The sequence below is a fragment of the Salvelinus namaycush genome, unplaced genomic scaffold, assembly GCF_016432855.1.
Source record: "Salvelinus namaycush isolate Seneca unplaced genomic scaffold, SaNama_1.0 Scaffold584, whole genome shotgun sequence".
NCBI lineage: Eukaryota > Metazoa > Chordata > Actinopteri > Salmoniformes > Salmonidae > Salvelinus > Salvelinus namaycush.
In genome coordinates this window covers 89,348-108,303 of record NW_024061291.1, presented here as the reverse complement: position 1 = coordinate 108,303, position 18,956 = coordinate 89,348, and the positions used below count along the sequence as shown (strand labels likewise).

Genomic DNA, 18,956 nt, shown 5'->3' with positions numbered 1-18,956 from the left:
TAGGAATCAAATACAACTTAAATATCCCAGAATGCTTTTGTATTTGAGTGTTATCTCAGTGAATGTCTCTACTCACTACCACTGTCACATGTCATGTTATTGTCATATCTAAATGAGGAAAGTAGTTGAGGAGCTACGTTTTCTTTTTCTCTCCTCTTGTTCCAGATGTCCTGCTTAAGCCTGATATCAACATATGTTGTCTCAGTGACTGTAGGCCCACTACTCATGTTGCCCTGTGAGGGAGGGTGGCTGGCACTGTTACATGCTGATGTTATTGTCATATCTATAGGAAACTAGTTGAAGAGGTTTTTCTTCTTCTCTTTTATTGTTACAGATCACCTGGTCCAGCCTGATATCTCCCTGACTGACTCAATGGGAGGGGTCTCCAGGGGCCACCAGGGGCCCGAGGTGTTCAGGGGCTACAGCTTCACCATCACCTGCTCCACTCAGCCACAGTACCCAGGAGGCTCCTTCCTCCTCACGTTCACCGGCTCCAACAGAACCCAGACCCAGCCAGCTGTCAATCACTCTGCTGCCTTCCTCTTCCCTGCTGCAGATGACTCCCACCAAGGGAACTACAGCTGTGTTTATGACAATTATGTTTTCTCTCATAACTTCTCCTCTGAGAGTGAGCTCCTCTCCCTCACCGTCACAGGTAACTGAACATGAACCAGACTTATAACTTTGTCATTGACAGATTTCCCACAGATCTATGTGATGATGATCAGTCCCCTCATCAAAGGTGTTTCTGTTGGCAGCCTCTCCTCTGCCAGCCTTCATCATCAGACACGTTGTAGTGCTGCTGCTCCTACTGACAGCCATCACCACCTCCTACCTGTACTACAAGGTAAAGACATTTACTCAGACGTTACAAGTCATTTAAACTAGAGGGAGAGGGTGAGAGGGAGAGGGAGAGAGAGAGAATGGAGATACTACAGAGTAAATGTCTGACTGTTGGTGCTGTGTCTCCCTAGCCCACCAGGAGGCAGAAGAGAGTGAACAGAGTGAGCAGCATGGATCTTTATGTCAATGCCATGGAGATGGTCTCTCTGAGCTCCAGAGCTGAAGCTGGACCGGGAGAGGAGAGAGCAGCCCAGGGGACGGAGTAGGAGTAGAATGAAGCTGACCCTACATGCTGATCTTAGGTCAGTTTTGTGTTTTAAATCGATGGTCAGCAGTGGACTGGTGTTTAAAATGTGGTGACAAACCTGAAGTGGTTCTAATTTTAATAACAAGTTCAGAATTAGTTTATCTTTCTAGAACCTTGGAAGGAATCTAAAAGGAGTGACTGCAACCACCATTATTCCTTTTAGTTAAGTTTTTTACCACCAGGGTAACATGGGGTTTTGGGTAACGTGGGGTTTTGGGTAACATGGGGTTCTGGGTAACATGGGGTTTTGGGTAACATGGGGTTTTGGGTAACATGGGGTTTTGGTAACATGGGGTTTTGGGTAACATGGGGTTTTGGGTAACATGGGGTTTTGGTAACATGGGGTTCTGGGTAACATGGGGTTCTGGGTAACATGGGGTTTTGGGTAACATGGGGTTTTGGTAACGTGGGGTTTTGGTAACAGGGAGTTTGGTAACATGGGGTTTTGGTAACATGGAGTTTTGGTAACATGGGGTTTTGGTAACATGGGGTTTTGGGTAACATGGGGTTTTGGGTAACATGGGGTTTGGTAACATGGGGTTTTGGGTAACATGGGGTTTTGGTAACATGGGGTTTTGGGTAACAGGGAGTTTGGTAACATGGGGTTTTAATTATTTGAAGAGAGTAGCTCATTACATCTGACTTGTGTTCCAGAATGTATTGCTTTTTGCTTTTGTCTTACTGTCTTTAGTCTTTGTCTTTATCTTATTTAGTATCTCTTAGAATCTTTATCTTATTTAGTGTCTCTTAGAATCTTTATCTTATTTAGTGTCTCTTAGAATCTTTATCTTATTTAGTGTCTCTTAGATTCTTTATCTTATTTAGTGTCTCTTAGATTCTTTATCTTATTTAGTGTCTCTTAGATTCTTTATCTTATTTAGTGTCTCTTAGATTCTTTATCTTATTTAGTGTCTCTTAGAATCTTTATCTTATTTAGTGTCTCTTAGATTCTTTATCTTATTTAGTGTCTCTTAGATTCTTTATCTTATTTAGTGTCTCTTAGATTCTTTATCTTATTTAGTGTCTCTTAGATTCTTTATCTTGAAGTGTTTTCATTATTAATTCATGTATTATTATAATCATCTGTTCATTCTTTGTATTTTGAAAAAAATAAAAATAAAGGGGTTTGTTGTTGTTGTTTACCTCTCATGATGTTATTGATTATAAATGTTATCATATTGATTATGATATAGATTATTGTTATGATGTTGTTAGTAGTATATAGATAATGATGTTATTGATTATAAATGTTATGACATTGATTATTGATTATGATGTAGATTATTGTTATGATGTTTCTCTCTAAACTGCCATGTAATCAACTGAATGCTTTGAATAAAATTACAGGCTGTCAGTCTTGTGTGATTTAATTATTAGACAGACTACAACATACAGTATGAATTAACTGAGATCAGTCTGTGTGATTCCCCTCTTGGACAGACTACAACATACAGTATGAATTAACTGAGATCAGTCTGTGTGATTCCCCTCTTGGACAGACTACAATATACAGTATGAATTAACTGAGATCAGTCTGTGTGATTCCCCTCTTGGACAGACTACAATATACAGTATGAATTAACTGAGATCAGTCTGTGTGATTCCCCTCTTGGACAGACTACAATATACAGTATGAATTAACTGAGATCAGTCTGTGTGATTCCCCTCTTGGACAGACTACAACATACAGTATGAATTAACTGAGATCAGTCTGTGTGATTCCCCTCTTGGACAGACTACAACATACAGTATGAATTAACTGAGATCAGTCTGTGTGATTCCCCTCTTGGACAGACTACAACATACAGTATGAATTAACTGAGATCAGTCTGTGTGATTCCCCTCTTGGACAGACTACAACATACAGTATGAATTAACTGAGATCAGTCTGACCCTCATAGCAAAGTCCGTGTGTTCAGAACTCTTAAAACATGATCTGACTAGGTAGTGTCCACTCCAGTACATGTGTAGTGTAGGATGTGTGTCTGTGTACTCCAGTACATGTGTAGTGTAGGATGTGTGTCTGTCCACGTGTAGTGTAGGATGTGTGTCTGTGTACTCCAGTACATGTGTAGTGTAGGATGTGTGTCTGTGTACTCCAGTACAAGTGTAGTGTAGGATGTGTGTCTGTGTACTCCAGTACATGTGTAGTGTAGGATGTGTGTCCACTCCAGTACATGTGTAGCGTAGGATATGTGTCTGTGTACTCCAGTACAGGTGTAGTGTAGGATGTGTGTCTGTGTACTCCAGTACATGTGTAGTGTAGGATGTGTGTCTGTGTACTCCAGTACATGTGTAGTGTAGGATGTGTGTCTGTGTACTCCAGTACATGTGTAGTGTAGGATGTGTGTCTGTGTACTCCAGTACATGTGTAGTGTAGGATGTGTGTCTGTGTACTCCAGTACATGTGTAGTGTAGGATGTGTGTCTGTGTACTCCAGTACATGTGTAGTGTAGGATGTGTGTCTGTGTACTACAGTACATGTGTAGTGTAGGATGTGTGTCTGTGTACTCCAGTACATGTGTAGTGTAGGATGTGTGTCTGTGTACTCCAGTACATGTGTAGTGTAGGATGTGTGTCTGTGTACTCCAGTACATGTGTAGTGTAGGATGTGTGTCTGTGTACTACAGTACATGTGTAGTGTAGGATGTGTGTCTGTGTACTCCAGTACATGTGTAGTGTAGGATGTGTGTCTGTGTACTCCAGTACATGTGTAGTGTAGGATGTGTCCACTCCAGTACATGTGTAGTGTAGGATGTGTGTCTGTGTACTCCAGTACATGTGTAGTGTAGGATGTGTGTCCACTCCAGTACATGTGTAGTGTAGGATGTGTGTCTGTGTACTCCAGTACATGTGTAGTGTAGGATGTGTGTCTGTGTACTCCAGTACATGTGTAGTGTAGGATGTGTGTCTGTGTACTCCAGTACATGTGTAGTGTAGGATGTGTGTCTGTGTACTCCAGTACATGTGTAGTGTAGGATGTGTGTCTGTGTACTCCAGTACATGTGTAGTGTAGGATGTGTGTCTGTGTACTCCAGTACATGTGTAGTGTAGGATATGTGTCTGTGTACTCCAGTACATGTGTAGTGTAGGATATGTGTCTGTGTACTCCAGTACATGTGTAGTGTAGGATGTGTGTCTGTGTACTCCAGTACATGTGTAGTGTAGGATGTGTGTCTGTGTACTCCAGTACATGTGTAGTGTAGGATGTGTGTCTGTGTACTCCAGTACATGTGTAGTGTAGGATGTGTGTCTGTGTACTACAGTACATGTGTAGTGTAGGATGTGTGTCTGTGTACTCCAGTACATGTGTAGTGTAGGATGTGTGTCTGTGTACTCCAGTACATGTGTAGTGTAGGATGTGTGTCCACTCCAGTACATGTGTAGTGTAGGATGTGTGTCTGGTGTACTCCAGTACATGTGTAATGTAGGATGTGTGTCCACTCCAGTACATGTGTAGTGTAGGATGTGTGTCTGTGTACTCCAGTACATGTGTAGTGTAGGATGTGTGTCTGTGTACTCCAGTACATGTGTAGTGTAGGATGTGTGTCTGTGTACTCCAGTACATGTGTAGTGTAGGATGTGTGTCTGTGTACTCCAGTACATGTGTAGTGTAGGATGTGTGTCTGTGTACTCCAGTACATGTGTAGTGTAGGATGTGTGTCTGTGTACTCCAGTACATGTGTAGTGTAGGATGTGTGTCTGTGTACTCCAGTACATGTGTAGTGTAGGATATGTGTCTGTGTACTCCAGTACATGTGTAGTGTAGGATATGTGTCTGTGTACTCCAGTACATGTGTAGTGTAGGATGTGTGTCTGTGTACTCCAGTACATGTGTAGTGTAGGATGTGTGTCTGTGTACTCCAGTACATGTGTAGTGTAGGATGTGTGTTGGTGCCTAAAGGGACTCTGTATTTAACACACTTCAACCAGACGACTGTAGAAGCTTCTGTTTTATTGAAGAACAACCTTTGTCTCCATTGAACACAATGTTGTGGTCAAGATAGTTGTTTTATGACTGACTGAAAGAGGGGGACTTTCAGAGTATTTCTTGATTGGTCAAATGTTGGTTGGCTGAATGTTGGGTCTAGTTGGATGGTCGTTGGCTTGATGGCTGAATGTCAGTTTTGTTGAATATAGATCCTTGTTGATAGCCTGTTAGTTCTCATTAGGTTGTATTTTGGTTGGTTTTTGGTTCGTTAGATTGGTTCCTAGGAAGAGGAGGCTGAGCTGTGACAGTTGACATCAGTCTCCTGTTACCTGCTGAGAGAGAGAGAGAGAGAGAGACATTTTCTGTACATACCATCCTAAGACACACACTATTCCCTATTTAGTGTACTACATGTAACAGTTAGTGTAGTAGGGTTTCTCATCACCAAGCAGTATCTACCTCTGGTACCAAACATCTACATGTAACAGTTAGTGTAGTAGGGTTTCTCATCACCAAGCAGTATCTACCTCTGGTACCATACATCTACATGTAACAGTTAGTGTAGTAGGGTTACTCATCACCAAGCAGTATCTACCTCTGGTACCCAACATCTACATGTAACAGTGTAGTAGGGTTTCTCATCACCAAGCAGTATCTACCTCTGGTACCCAACATCTTCATGTAACAGTGTAGTAGGGTTACTCATCACCAAGCAGTATCTACCTCTGGTACCATACATCTACATGTAACAGTTAGTGTAGTAGGGTTACTCATCACCAAGCAGTATCTACCTCTGGTACCCAACATCTACATGTAACAGTGTAGTAGGGTTTCTCATCACCAAGCAGTATCTACCTCTGGTACCAAACATCTACATGTAACAGTTAGTGTAGTAGGGTTACTCATCACCAAGCAGTATCTACCTCTGGTACCAAACATCTACATGTAACAGTTAGTGTAGTAGGGTTACTCATCACCAAGCAGTATCTACCTCTGGTACCATACATCTACATGTAACAGTTAGTGTAGTAGGGTTTCTCATCACCAAGCAGTATCTACCTCTGGTACCAAACATCTACATGTAACAGTGTAGTAGGGTTTCTCATCACCAAGCAGTATCTACCTCTGGTACCAAACATCTACATGTAACAGTTAGTGTAGTAGGGTGTCTCATCACCAAGCAGTATCTACCTCTGGTACCCAACATCTACATGTAACAGTGTAGTAGGGTTACTCATCACCAAGCAGTATCTACCTCTGGTACCCAACATCTACATGTAACAGTTAGTGTAGTAGGGTTACTCATCACCAAGCAGTATCTACCTCTGGTACCAAACATCTACATGTAACAGTTAGTGTAGTAGGGTTACTCATCACCAAGCAGTATCTACCTCTGGTACCCAACATCTACATGTAACAGTTAGTGTAGTAGGGTTTCTCATCACCAAGCAGTATCTACCTCTGGTACCAAACATCTACATGTAACAGTTAGTGTAGTAGGGTTACTCATCACCAAGCAGTATCTACCTCTGGTACCAAACATCTACATGTAACAGTAGTGTAGTAGGGTTACTCATCACCAAGCAGTATCTACCTCTGGTACCCAACATCTACATGTAACAGTTAGTGTAGTAGGGTTACTCATCACCAAGCAGTATCTACCTCTGGTACCCAACATCTACATGTAACAGTTAGTGTAGTAGGGTTACTCATCACCAAGCAGTATCTACCTCTGGTACCCAACATCTACATGTAACAGTTAGTGTAGTAGGGTTACTCATCACCAAGCAGTATCTACCTCTGGTACCAAACATCTACATGTAACAGTTAGTGTAGTAGGGTTACTCATCACCAAGCAGTATCTACCTCTGGTACCAAACATCTACATGTAACAGTTAGTGTAGTAGGGTTACTCATCACCAAGCAGTATCTACCTCTGGTACCAGACATCTACATGTAACAGTGTAGTAGGGTTACTCATCACCAAGCAGTATCTACCTCTGGTACCATACATCTACATGTAACAGTTAGTGTAGTAGGGTTTCTCATCACCAAGCAGTATCTACCTCTGGTACCAAACATCTACATGTAACAGTTAGTGTAGTAGGGTTTACTCATCACCAAGCAGTATCTACCTCTGGTACCAAACATCTACATGTAACAGTGTAGTAGGGTTACTCATCACCAAGCAGTATCTACCTCTGGTACCAAACATCTACATGTAACAGTTAGTGTAGTAGGGTTACTCATCACCAAGCAGTATCTACCTCTGGTACCAAACATCTACATGTAACAGTTAGTGTAGTAGGGTTACTCATCACCAAGCAGTATCTACCTCTGGTACCAAACATCTACATGTAACAGTTAGTGTAGTAGGGTTACTCATCACCAAGCAGTATCTACCTCTGGTACCAAACATCTACATGTAACAGTTAGTGTAGTAGGGTTCTCATCACCAAGCAGTATCTACCTCTGGTACCCAACATCTACATGTAACAGTTAGTGTAGTAGGGTTACTCATCACCAAGCAGTATCTACCTCTGGTACCAAACATCTACATGTAACAGTTAGTGTAGTAGGGTTACTCATCACCAAGCAGTATCTACCTCTGGTACCAAACATCTACATGTAACAGTTAGTGTAGTAGGGTTACTCATCACCAAGCAGTATCTACCTCTGGTACCAAACATCTACATGTAACAGTTAGTGTAGTAGGGTTACTCATCACCAAGCAGTATCTACCTCTGGTACCAAACATCTACATGTAACAGTTAGTGTAGTAGGGTTACTCATCACCAAGCAGTATCTACCTCTGGTACCAACATCTACATGTAACAGTTAGTGTAGTAGGGTTACTCATCACCAAGCAGTATCTACCTCTGGTACCAAACATCTACATGTAACAGTTAGTGTAGTAGGGTTTACTCATCACCAAGCAGTATCTACCTCTGGTACCAAACATCTACATGTAACAGTTAGTGTAGTAGGGTTTCTCATCACCAAGCAGTATCTACCTCTGGTACCAAACATCTACATGTAACAGTTAGTGTAGTAGGGTTACTCATCACCAAGCAGTATCTACCTCTGGTACCAAACATCTACATGTAACAGTTAGTGTAGTAGGGTTACTCATCACCAAGCAGTATCTACCTCTGGTACCATACATCTACATGTAACAGTTAGTGTAGTAGGGTTTCTCATCACCAAGCAGTATCTACCTCTGGTACCCAACATCTACATGTAACAGTTAGTGTAGTAGGGTTACTCATCACCAAGCAGTATCTACCTCTGGTACCCAACATCTACATGTAACAGTTAGTGTAGTAGGGTTACTCATCACCAAGCAGTATCTACCTCTGGTACCCAACATCTACATGTAACAGTTAGTGTAGTAGGGTTACTCATCACCAAGCAGTATCTACCTCTGGTACCAACATCTACATGTAACAGTTAGTGTAGTAGGGTTACTCATCACCAAGCAGTATCTACCTCTGGTACCAACATCTACATGTAACAGTAGTGTAGTAGGGTTACTCATCACCAAGCAGTATCTACCTCTGGTACCAACATCTACATGTAACAGTTAGTGTAGTAGGGTTACTCATCACCAAGCAGTATCTACCTCTGGTACCAAACATCTACATGTAACAGTTAGTGTAGTAGGGTTACTCATCACCAAGCAGTATCTACCTCTGGTACCCAACATCTACATGTAACAGTTAGTGTAGTAGGGTTACTCATCACCAAGCAGTATCTACCTCTGGTACCAAACATCTACATGTAATAGTGTAGTAGGGTTTCTCATCACCAAGCAGTATCTACCTCTGGTACCAAACATCTACATGTAACAGTTAGTGTAGTAGGGTTACTCATCACCAAGCAGTATCTACCTCTGGTACCAAACATCTACATGTAACAGTTAGTGTAGTAGGGTTACTCATCACCAAGCAGTATCTACCTCTGGTACCAAACATCTACATGTAACAGTTAGTGTAGTAGGGTTACTCATCACCAAGCAGTATCTACCTCTGGTACCAAACATCTACATGTAACAGTTAGTGTTGGTAGGGTTTCTCATCACCAAGCAGTATCTACCTCTGGTACCAAAACATCTACATGTAACAGTGTAGTAGGGTTACTCATCACCAAGCAGTATCTACCTCTGGTACCAAACATCTACATGTAACAGTTAGTGTAGTAGGGTTTCTCATCACCAAGCAGTATCTACCTCTGGTACCAAACATCTACATGTAACAGTTAGTGTAGTAGGGTTCTCATCACCAAGCAGTATCTACCTCTGGTTACCAAACATCTACATGTAACAGTTAGTGTAGTAGGGTTTACTCATCACCAAGCAGTATCTACCTCTGGTACCAAACATCTACATGTAACAGTTAGTGTAGTAGGGTTTACTCATCACCAAGCAGTATCTACCTCTGGTACCAAACATCTACATGTAACAGTTAGTGTAGTAGGGTTCTCATCACCAAGCAGTATCTACCTCTGGTACCAAACATCTACATGTAACAGTTAGTGTAGTAGGGTTACTCATCACCAAGCAGTATCTACCTCTGGTACCAAACATCTACATGTAACAGTTAGTGTAGTAGGGTTACTCATCACCAAGCAGTATCTACCTCTGGTACCAAACATCTACATGTAACAGTTAGTGTAGTAGGGTTACTCATCACCAAGCAGTATCTACCTCTGGTACCAAACATCTACATGTAACAGTTAGTGTAGTAGGGTTACTCATCACCAAGCAGTATCTACCTCTGGTACCAAACATCTACATGTAACAGTTAGTGTAGTAGGGTTCTCATCACCAAGCAGTATCTACCTCTGGTACCAAACATCTACATGTAACAGTTAGGTAGTAGGGTTACTCATCACCAAGCAGTATCTACCTCTGGTACCATAACATCTACATGTAACAGTTAGTGTAGTAGGGTTACTCATCACCAAGCAGTATCTACCTCTGGTACCAAACATCTACATGTAACAGTTAGTGTAGTAGGGTTACTCATCACCAAGCAGTATCTACCTCTGGTACCAAACATCTACATGTAACAGTTAGTGTAGTAGGGTTACTCATCACCAAGCAGTATCTACCTCTGGTACCAAACATCTACATGTAACAGTTAGTGTAGTAGGGTTACTCCATCACCAAGCAGTATCTACCTCTGGGACCAAACATCTACATGTAACAGTTAGTGTAGTAGGGTTTCTCATCACCAAGCAGTATCTACCTCTGGGACCAGACATCTACATGTAACAGTTAGTGTAGTAGGGTTACTCATCACCAAGCAGTATCTACCTCTGGTACCAAACATCTACATGTAACAGTTAGTGTAGTAGGGTTTCTCATCACCAAGCAGTATCTACCCTGGTATCTACATGTAACAGTTAGTGTAGTAGGGTTTCTCATCACCAAGCAGTATCTACCTCTGGTACCAAACATCTACATGTAACAGTTAGTGTAGTAGGGTTACTCATCACCAAGCAGTATCTACCTCTGGTACCAAACATCTACATGTAACAGTTAGTGTAGTAGGGTTTCTCATCATGCTGAAACGCAAAGCACAGAAAACATCTTAGTTCATGAGATACATAGATACACACCTACAGATAGACAGATAGACAGACCTTCCTTCTGCACCCCACCTCCCTCCCTCACTCCTTCCCCACCCTCCACCTCCCTGTCTTCGTACCTCATTATGTTGTCCTGGGGTCAGCTGTCTCTGACACTGTTGATACTATCTTTCTCTCCCCCCTCACTCAACCTTCCCTTCCCTCTCTCCCCTCCCCTTCTCTCCCTGACTCTCTCTCCCCCTTCCCTTCCCTCTCTCCCCCCTCTGCTATACTCCCCTCCCTCTCAGCTCCCATTCCTCCCTCCCCCTTCTCTCCCTCCTCCTCTCCCCTCCCTCCCTCTCTCTCCATACCTCAGCATGTTGTCCTGGGGTCAACTGTCTCTGACACTGTTGACACTTCAGACACAGAGGGTGGTAGTCCCGCCCCAATGACCTCTTCTTCTCACCTAGACCAATGGGGAGAGAGGATACCAGGGGTTAAATAAAAAATGGAATCAAATCAAATTGTATTTCATGCGCTGAATACAACAGGTGTAGTAGACCGTACAGTGAAATGCTAAATACAACAGGTGTAGTAGACCGTACAGTGAAATGCTAAATACAACAGGTGTAGTAGACCGTACAGTGAAATGCTAAATACAACAGGTGTAGTAGACCGTACAGTGAAATGCTAAATACAACAGGTGTAGTAGACCGTACAGTGAAATGCTAAATACAACAGGTGTAGTAGACCGTACAGTGAAATGCTAAATACAACAGGTGTAGTAGACCGTACAGTGAAATGCTAAATACAACAGGTGTAGTAGACCGTACAGTGAAATGCTAAATACAACAGGTGTAGTAGACCGTACAGTGAAATGCTAAATACAACAGGTGTAGTAGACCGTACAGTGAAATGCTAAATACAACAGGTGTAGTAGACCGTACAGTGAAATGCTAAATACAACAGGTGTAGTAGACCGTACAGTGAAATGCTAAATACAACAGGTGTAGTAGACCGTACAGTGAAATGCTAAATACAACAGGTGTAGTAGACCGTACAGTGAAATGCTAAATACAACAGGTGTAGTAGACCGTACAGTGAAATGCTAAATACAACAGGTGTAGTAGACCGTACAATGAAATGCTAAATACAACAGGTGTAGTAGACCGTACAGTGAAATGCTAAATACAACAGGTGTAGTAGACCGTACAGTGAAATGCTAAATACAACAGGTGTAGTAGACCGTACAGTGAAATGCTAAATACAACAGGTGTAGTAGACCGTACAGTGAAATGCTAAATACAACAGGTGTAGTAGACCGTACAGTGAAATGCTAAATACAACAGGTGTAGTAGACCGTACAGTGAAATGCTAAATACAACAGGTGTAGTAGACCGTACAGTGAAATGCTAAATACAACAGGTGTAGTAGACCGTACAGTGAAATGCTAAATACAACAGGTGTAGTAGACCGTACAGTGAAATGCTAAATACAACAGGTGTAGTAGACCGTACAGTGAAATGCTAAATACAACAGGTGTAGTAGACCGTACAGTGAAATGCTAAATACAACAGGTGTAGTAGACCGTACAGTGAAATGCTAAATACAACAGGTGTGAACCTTACTGTAACGACTTTCTTCCTGGGATGAAGGAGAGGACCAAAATGCAGCGCGGTTAGTGTTCAACATGTTTAATTTGACGATACACGGTGAACATTTAACAAATAACAAAATAACAAACGTGAAAGCCGAGACAGTCCCATCTGGTGCAGAACACAAACACAGAGACAGGAAACAATCACCCACAAAATCCCAACACCAAACAAGCCTCCTATATATGATTCTCAATCAGGGACAACGATTACCAGCTGCCTCTGATTGAGAACCATATTAGGCTGGACACAGAAACAGACAAACTAGACACACAACATAGAATTCCCACCCAGCTCACGTCCTGACCAACACTAAACAAGCAAAACACATAACTCTGGTCAGGACGTTACACTTACAGTGAAATGCTGAATACAACAGGTGTAGTAGACCTTACAGTGAAATGCTGAATACAACAGGTGTGGACCTTACAGTGAAATGCTGAATACAACAGGTGTGGACCTTACAGTGAAATGCTTACTTACAAGCACTTAACCAACATTGCTTTAAAAAGTTAAGAAAAAATGTGTTCAGTAAACATATACATTTTTTAAAGTTAAATAATTAAACAGCAGCAGTAAAATAACAATAGCGAGGCTATATTGGGGTTCCGTTACAGAGTCAATGTGAGGGGGCACCGGTTAATCCAGGTAATTGAGGTAATATGTAGGTAGAGTTAAAGTGACTATGTATAGATTATAAACAGAGAATAGCAGCAGTGTAAAAGAGGGGTCTGGTGGTCATTTGATTAGATGTTCAGGAGTCTTATGGTTTGGCGGTAGAAGCTGATAAGGAGCCTTTTGGTCCTAGATTTGGTGATCCGGTACCACTTGCCGTGCGGTAGAAGAGAGAACAGTCTATGACTAGGGTGACTGGTGTCTTTCACAATTTGTAGGGCCTTCCTCTGACACCGCCTTGTATAGAGGTCCTGGATGGCAGGAAGCTTGGCCCCGGTGATGTACTGGGCCGTACGCACAACCCTCTGTAGTGTCTTGAAGTCGGAGGCTGAGCAGTTGCCATACCAGGCAATGATGCAACCCGTCAGGATGCTCTCGATGGTGCAGCTGTAGAAGCTTTTGAGGTTCTAAGGACCCATGCCAAATCTTTTCAGTCTCCTGAGGGGGAATAGGCTTTGTCATGCCCTCTTCACGACTCTCTTGGTGTGCTTGGACCATGCTAGTTTGTTGGTGACGTGGATACCAAGGAACTTGAAGCTCTCAACCTGCTCCACTACAGCCCCGTCAATGAGAATGGGGGCTTTCTTTGTCCTCCTTTTCCTGTAGTCCACGGTCATCTCCTTTGTTTTTATCACGTTGAGGGAGAGGTTGTTGTCCTGGCACCACACGGCCAGGTCTCTGACCTCCTCCCTATAGGCTGTCTCATCGTTGACGGTGATCAGGCCTACCACTGTTGTGTCATCGGCAAACTTAATGGTGTTGGAGTCGTGCCTCGTGAGTGATCAGGGAGTACAGGAGGGGTCTGAGCACGTTCCCCTGAGGGGCCCCCGTAGTGAGGATCAGCATGGCGGATGTGTTGTTACCTACCCTTACCACCTGGGGGTGGCCCTTCAGGAAGTCCAGGATCCAGTTGCAGAGGGAGGTGTTTAGTCCCAGGGTCCTTAGCTTAGTGATGAGCTTTGAGGGCACTATGGTGTTGAACGCTCAGCTGTAGTCGATGAATTGCATTCTCACATAGGTGTTCCTTTTGTCCAGGTGGGAAAGGGCAGTGTTGAGTGCAATAGAGATTGCAGGTCATGGACCAGTGGGGATGGAAGATACCAAGGGTTAGAGGTCAAATGGTGTCTGCCATTCAGAGAGAGCTCTGCACTGTGACCTGAGAGTTGCTAAGCTACCGGTAATTTACCAAAGTAACTTTGGGAATTTATACTAGAATAACTTTTATAAAATGTATTCCTCTATATGGTGTCTGTGTCCATATTGTCCAACAGACTAATTAATGAAAAGCATCTAATCAACAAGGCCATTATTTTGATAAACTCTATTGACTGATTTAACAACTGACATCAGTTTGGCTCCAACACATTTACAACAAAGACGTTTTGACAGTAAAATAAATACAAGTGTTTAAAAAAACATTCAGAATATTTCATGCTGAAACCCTCATATTCAACACCAATGATATTTACTGAGTTCATGGTTTATATTAAGGTTAAGGATTTACAACTTTAAATTATATAGATATATATTAAAGCATCATATTTAATTATTGTCTATTTGACATGATAATTACAGACTCTGTCACGTTCCTGACCTGTTTTCCCTTGTTTTGTATGTATTTTAGTATGGTCAGGACGTGAGTTGGGGTGGGTTGTCTATGTGTGTTTTTCTATGTTGGGATTTTGGGTTCGGCCTGGTATGATTCTCAATCAGAGGCAGCTGTCAATCGTTGTCCATGATTGAGAATCATACTTAGGCAGCTGGGGTTTCACGTTTGGTTTGTGGGTGTTTGTTCCTGTGTCAGTGTTTCGCCACACGGGACTGTTACGGTATGTTCGTTTGTTGTTTTGTATCGTGTATTGTTTTCGTGTACATTAAATTACCATGGAAACTTACCACTCTGTACATTGGTCCTCCGATCCTTCTCGCTTCTCCTCGTCCGATGAGGAGGACGAAATAGACTGCCGTTACAGAAACACCCACCACCAAAGGACCAAGCAGAGTGGTAAAGGACAGCAGCAGCAGCGGCAGAAGACACAGGACTCGTGGACTTGGGAAGAGATCCTGGACGGCAAAGGACCCTCGGCTCAGCCAGGGGAATATCGCCGTCCCAAGGCAGAGTTGGAGGCAGCGAAGGCAGAGAGGCGCTGGTATGAGGAGGCAGCGCGGCGACGCGGTTGGAAGCCCGAGAGTCAGACCCAAACATTTCTTGGGGGGGGGCACACGCGGAGTGTGGCTAAGCCGGGTAGGAGATCTGAGCCAACTCCCCGTGCTTACCGTGGAGTGAGAGGGCGTCGTACTGGTCAGACACCGTGTTATGCGGTGGAGCGCACGGTGTCCCCAGTACGCGTGTTTAGCCCAGTGCGGGCTATTCCACCTCGCCGCACTGGCCGGGCTAGGTTGGGCATCGAGCCGGGTGCCATGAAGCCGGCCCAACGCATCTGGTCTCCAGTGCGTCTCCTCGGGCCGGCGTCCAGCCTTACAAATGGTGTCCCCGGTTCGCCAGCATAGCCCAGTGCGGGCTATTCCACCTCGCCGCACTGGCAGGGCTACGGGGACATTCAACCGGGTAAGGTTGGGCAGGCTCGGTGCTCAAGAGCTGTTGTACTCCTTCACGGTCCGGTATATCCGGTGCCACCTCCACGTACCAGTCCTCCGGTGGCAGCCCCCCGCACCAGGCTGTCTCTCCGGGTTCTCTCTACAGTTGCTCCCGCCTGTCCAGCGCTGCCAGAGCCTTCCTCTTCTCCAGCGCAGCCAGAGTCTCTCATCTGTCCAGCGCCGTCTGAACTGTCTGCCTGCCCAGCGCAGTCTGAGCTGCCTGCCTGCCCAGCGCCGTCTGAGCTGCCTGCCTGCCCAGCGCCGTCTGAGCTGTCTGCCTGCCCAGCGCCGTCTGAGCTGCCTGCCTGTCCCGAGCCGTCAGAGCCGCCCGTCTGTCCCGAGCCAGTAGAGCCGTCCGTCAGTCAGGAGCCGCTAGAGCCGTCCGTCAGTCAGGAGCTGCCAGAGCCGCCAGAGCCGCCAGCCAGCCAGGAGCTGCCAGAGCCAGTCAGCAAGGACCTGCCAGAGCTGTCAGCCAGCCAGGACCTGCCAGAGCTGTCAGCCAGCCAGGACCTGCCGGAACTGTCAGTCAGCCGGGACCTGCCAGAGCCAGCCAGCCAGGACCTGTCGGAACTGTCAGTCAGCCGGGACCTGCCAGAGCCAGCCAGCCAGGACCTGCCGGAACTGTCAGTCAGCCGGGACCTGCCGGAGCCGTCAGTCAGCCGGGAGCTGCCAGAGCTGCCTCTCAAGCCGGCGATGCCGGAATTGCCTTTTACTCCGGCGCTGCCGGAGTCGTCTTTCACTCCGGTGCTGCCGGAGTATCCTGTCCATTCGGGACCCATGGCTAGGGTTCCCAGGCCAAGGTCGGCGGCGAGGATCGCAGCTCATAGGAGGCCACGGGGGCGATTAAGGAGGTGGACAAAAACAATGTTGAAGTGGGGTCCACGTCCCGCACCAGAACCGCCACCGCGGACAGACGCCCACCCAGACCCTCCCCTAGAGTTTTAGGTGGTGCGCCCGGAGTTCGCACCTTGAGGGGGGGGGGTTCTGTCACGTTCCTGACCTTATTTCCCTTGTTTTGTATGTATTTTAGTATGGTCAGGGCGTGAGTTGGGGTGGGTTGTCTATGTGTGTTTTCTATGTTGGGATTTTGGGTTCGGCCTGGTATGATTCTCAATCAGAGGCAGCTGTCAATCGTTGTCCCTGATTGAGAATCATACTTAGGCAGCTGGGGTTTCACGTGTGGTTTGTGGGTGTTTGTTCCTGTATCAGTGTTTCGCCACACGGGACTGTTACGGTATGTTCGTTTGTTGTTTTGTATCGTGTATTGTTTTCGTGTACATTAAATTACCATGGAAACTTACCACTCTGCACATTGGTCCTCCGATCCTTCTCGCTTCTCCTCGTCCGATGAGGAGGACGAAATAGACTGCCGTTACAGACTCATGTGATAAGGCCACACAGAGGGCCAGAGATAATTACAGACTCATGTGATAAGACCACACAGAGGGCCAGAGATAATTACAGACTCATGTGATAAGACCACACAGAGGGCCTGAGATAATTACAGACTCATGTGATAAGACCACACAGAGGACCAGAGATAATTACAGACTCATGTGATAAGACCACACAGAGGACCAGAGATAATTACTGACTCATGTGATAAGGACACACAGAGGGCCAGAGATAATTACAGACTCATGTGATAAGGACACACAGAGGACCAGAGATAATTACAGACTCATGTGATAAGGCCACACAGAGGACCAGAGATAATTACAGACTCATGTGATAAGGCCACACAGAGGGCCTGAGATATTTACAGACTCATGTGATAAGACCACACAGAGGGCCAGAGATAATTACAGACTCATGTGATAATCTGAAGTACCCAAAAAGGCCACTAGATGTAATTTGATAAAATTACCCCTAAAATGTAAATGTTACCAAAATTCTGGTAGTTTCCTGGTAAACATAGAAACTTTCCAATAATATACCTTTCATTTGCAACCCTAGTTCCTGTACCGGACACATGCAAATAATGCAAGTCCCTAAAGGAAAGGAAGGCAAGTTGGTATTTGAACAAAGCCGAAGTGTGAGAGACCAGTCTGCTGTCTCATATCAGTTGAGGACTTAGGAAAGGAGCCCAGGTGAAAGGAAGCCAGGTTAGACTATAGGAACCCAGCCTCTAAAGGGAAGGAAGCCAGGTTAGACTATAGGAACTCAGCCTCTGAAGGAAAGGAAGCCAGGTTAGACTTTTGGAACCCAGCCTCTGAAGGAAAGGAAGCCAGGTTAGACTATAGGAACCCGGCCTCTGAAGGAAAGGAAGCCAGGTTAGACTATTGGAACACAGCCTCTGAAGGAAAGGAAGCTAGGTTAGACTTTTGGAACCCAGCCTCTGAAGGAAAGGAAGCTAGGTTAGACTTTTGGAACCCGGCCTCTGAAGGAAAGGAAGCTAGGTTAGACTTTTGGAACCCAGCCTCTGAAGGAAAGGAAGCTAGGTTAGACTTTTGGAACCCATCCTCTGAAGGAAAGGAAGCCAGGTTAGACTATTGGAACACAGCCTCTGAAGGAAAGGAAGCCAGGTTAGACTATTGGAACCCAGCCTCTGAAGGAAAGGAAGCCAGGTTAGACTATTGGAACCCAGCCTCTGAAGGAAAGGAAGCCAGGTTAGACTATAGGACCACAGCCAGTGAAGGAAAAGAGACCAGTTTAGGGTGTTGGAACTTATCCCAGGATGAAAAGAAGGCTGGTTAGAAAGGAAAGGACACCAGGTTAGAGTATTGGAGAGTAGCCTGTGTGTTAGAGAACTGTGTGTTAGAGCTTCCTCAGAGAAGACACTTCCTGTTGTTTGTGTGTGACTCATGACAGACTGTTCAGAGCATGGAGACACACACACACTCACACTCACACTCACACTCACACTCACACTCACACTCACACTCACACATACACAGACACACACACACACACACACACACACACACACACACACACACACACACACACACACACACACACACACACACACGCACACGCACGCACACGCACACACACACACACACACTGCACTCACCAAAGTAGACGGGTTTCCCACAGATGGGACAGTAGCCCACCATGATAGATGATATTCCTGACACTGTTATTTAGCAGACAGGAAGTGTGTACGTAGAGAGTGTGAGATGGAGAAAGTGTGTGTAGAGAGAGAGAATGTGTGTGTGAGAGAGTATGTAGAGAAAAGGTGTGTGTGTGTCAGAGAGATGTACAGGAAATAGGTTCAACTCTGTGAATGTGGCGTGTTGTGATGACAGAACCAGGATGTGGTGAGTACCTTGTCACAGCAAGACAAAGAAACATCACTTCAAAAGAAAATTAGAGGAGAAAGAGAGAGAGAGAGAGAGAGAGAGAGAGAGACAGAGAGAGAGGTGAGTACCTT

General features: G+C 44.6%; 1 protein-coding gene across 1 annotated transcript; it reads right to left on the bottom strand.

Annotated features, from left to right (window-relative positions):
- Positions 1-10,610: 10,610 nt before the first annotated feature.
- Positions 10,611-18,722, bottom strand: LOC120041943 (cysteine-rich protein 2-like). Its single transcript, XM_038986817.1, has 3 exons — positions 18,597-18,722; positions 11,024-11,118; positions 10,611-10,649 (listed from the first exon to the last, which is right to left on the bottom strand). The coding sequence occupies exons 1-3, from the start codon at positions 18,637-18,639 to the stop codon at positions 10,611-10,613; spliced, it is 177 nt and encodes a 58-aa protein (XP_038842745.1). The 5' UTR covers positions 18,640-18,722.
- Positions 18,723-18,956: the final 234 nt, after the last annotated feature.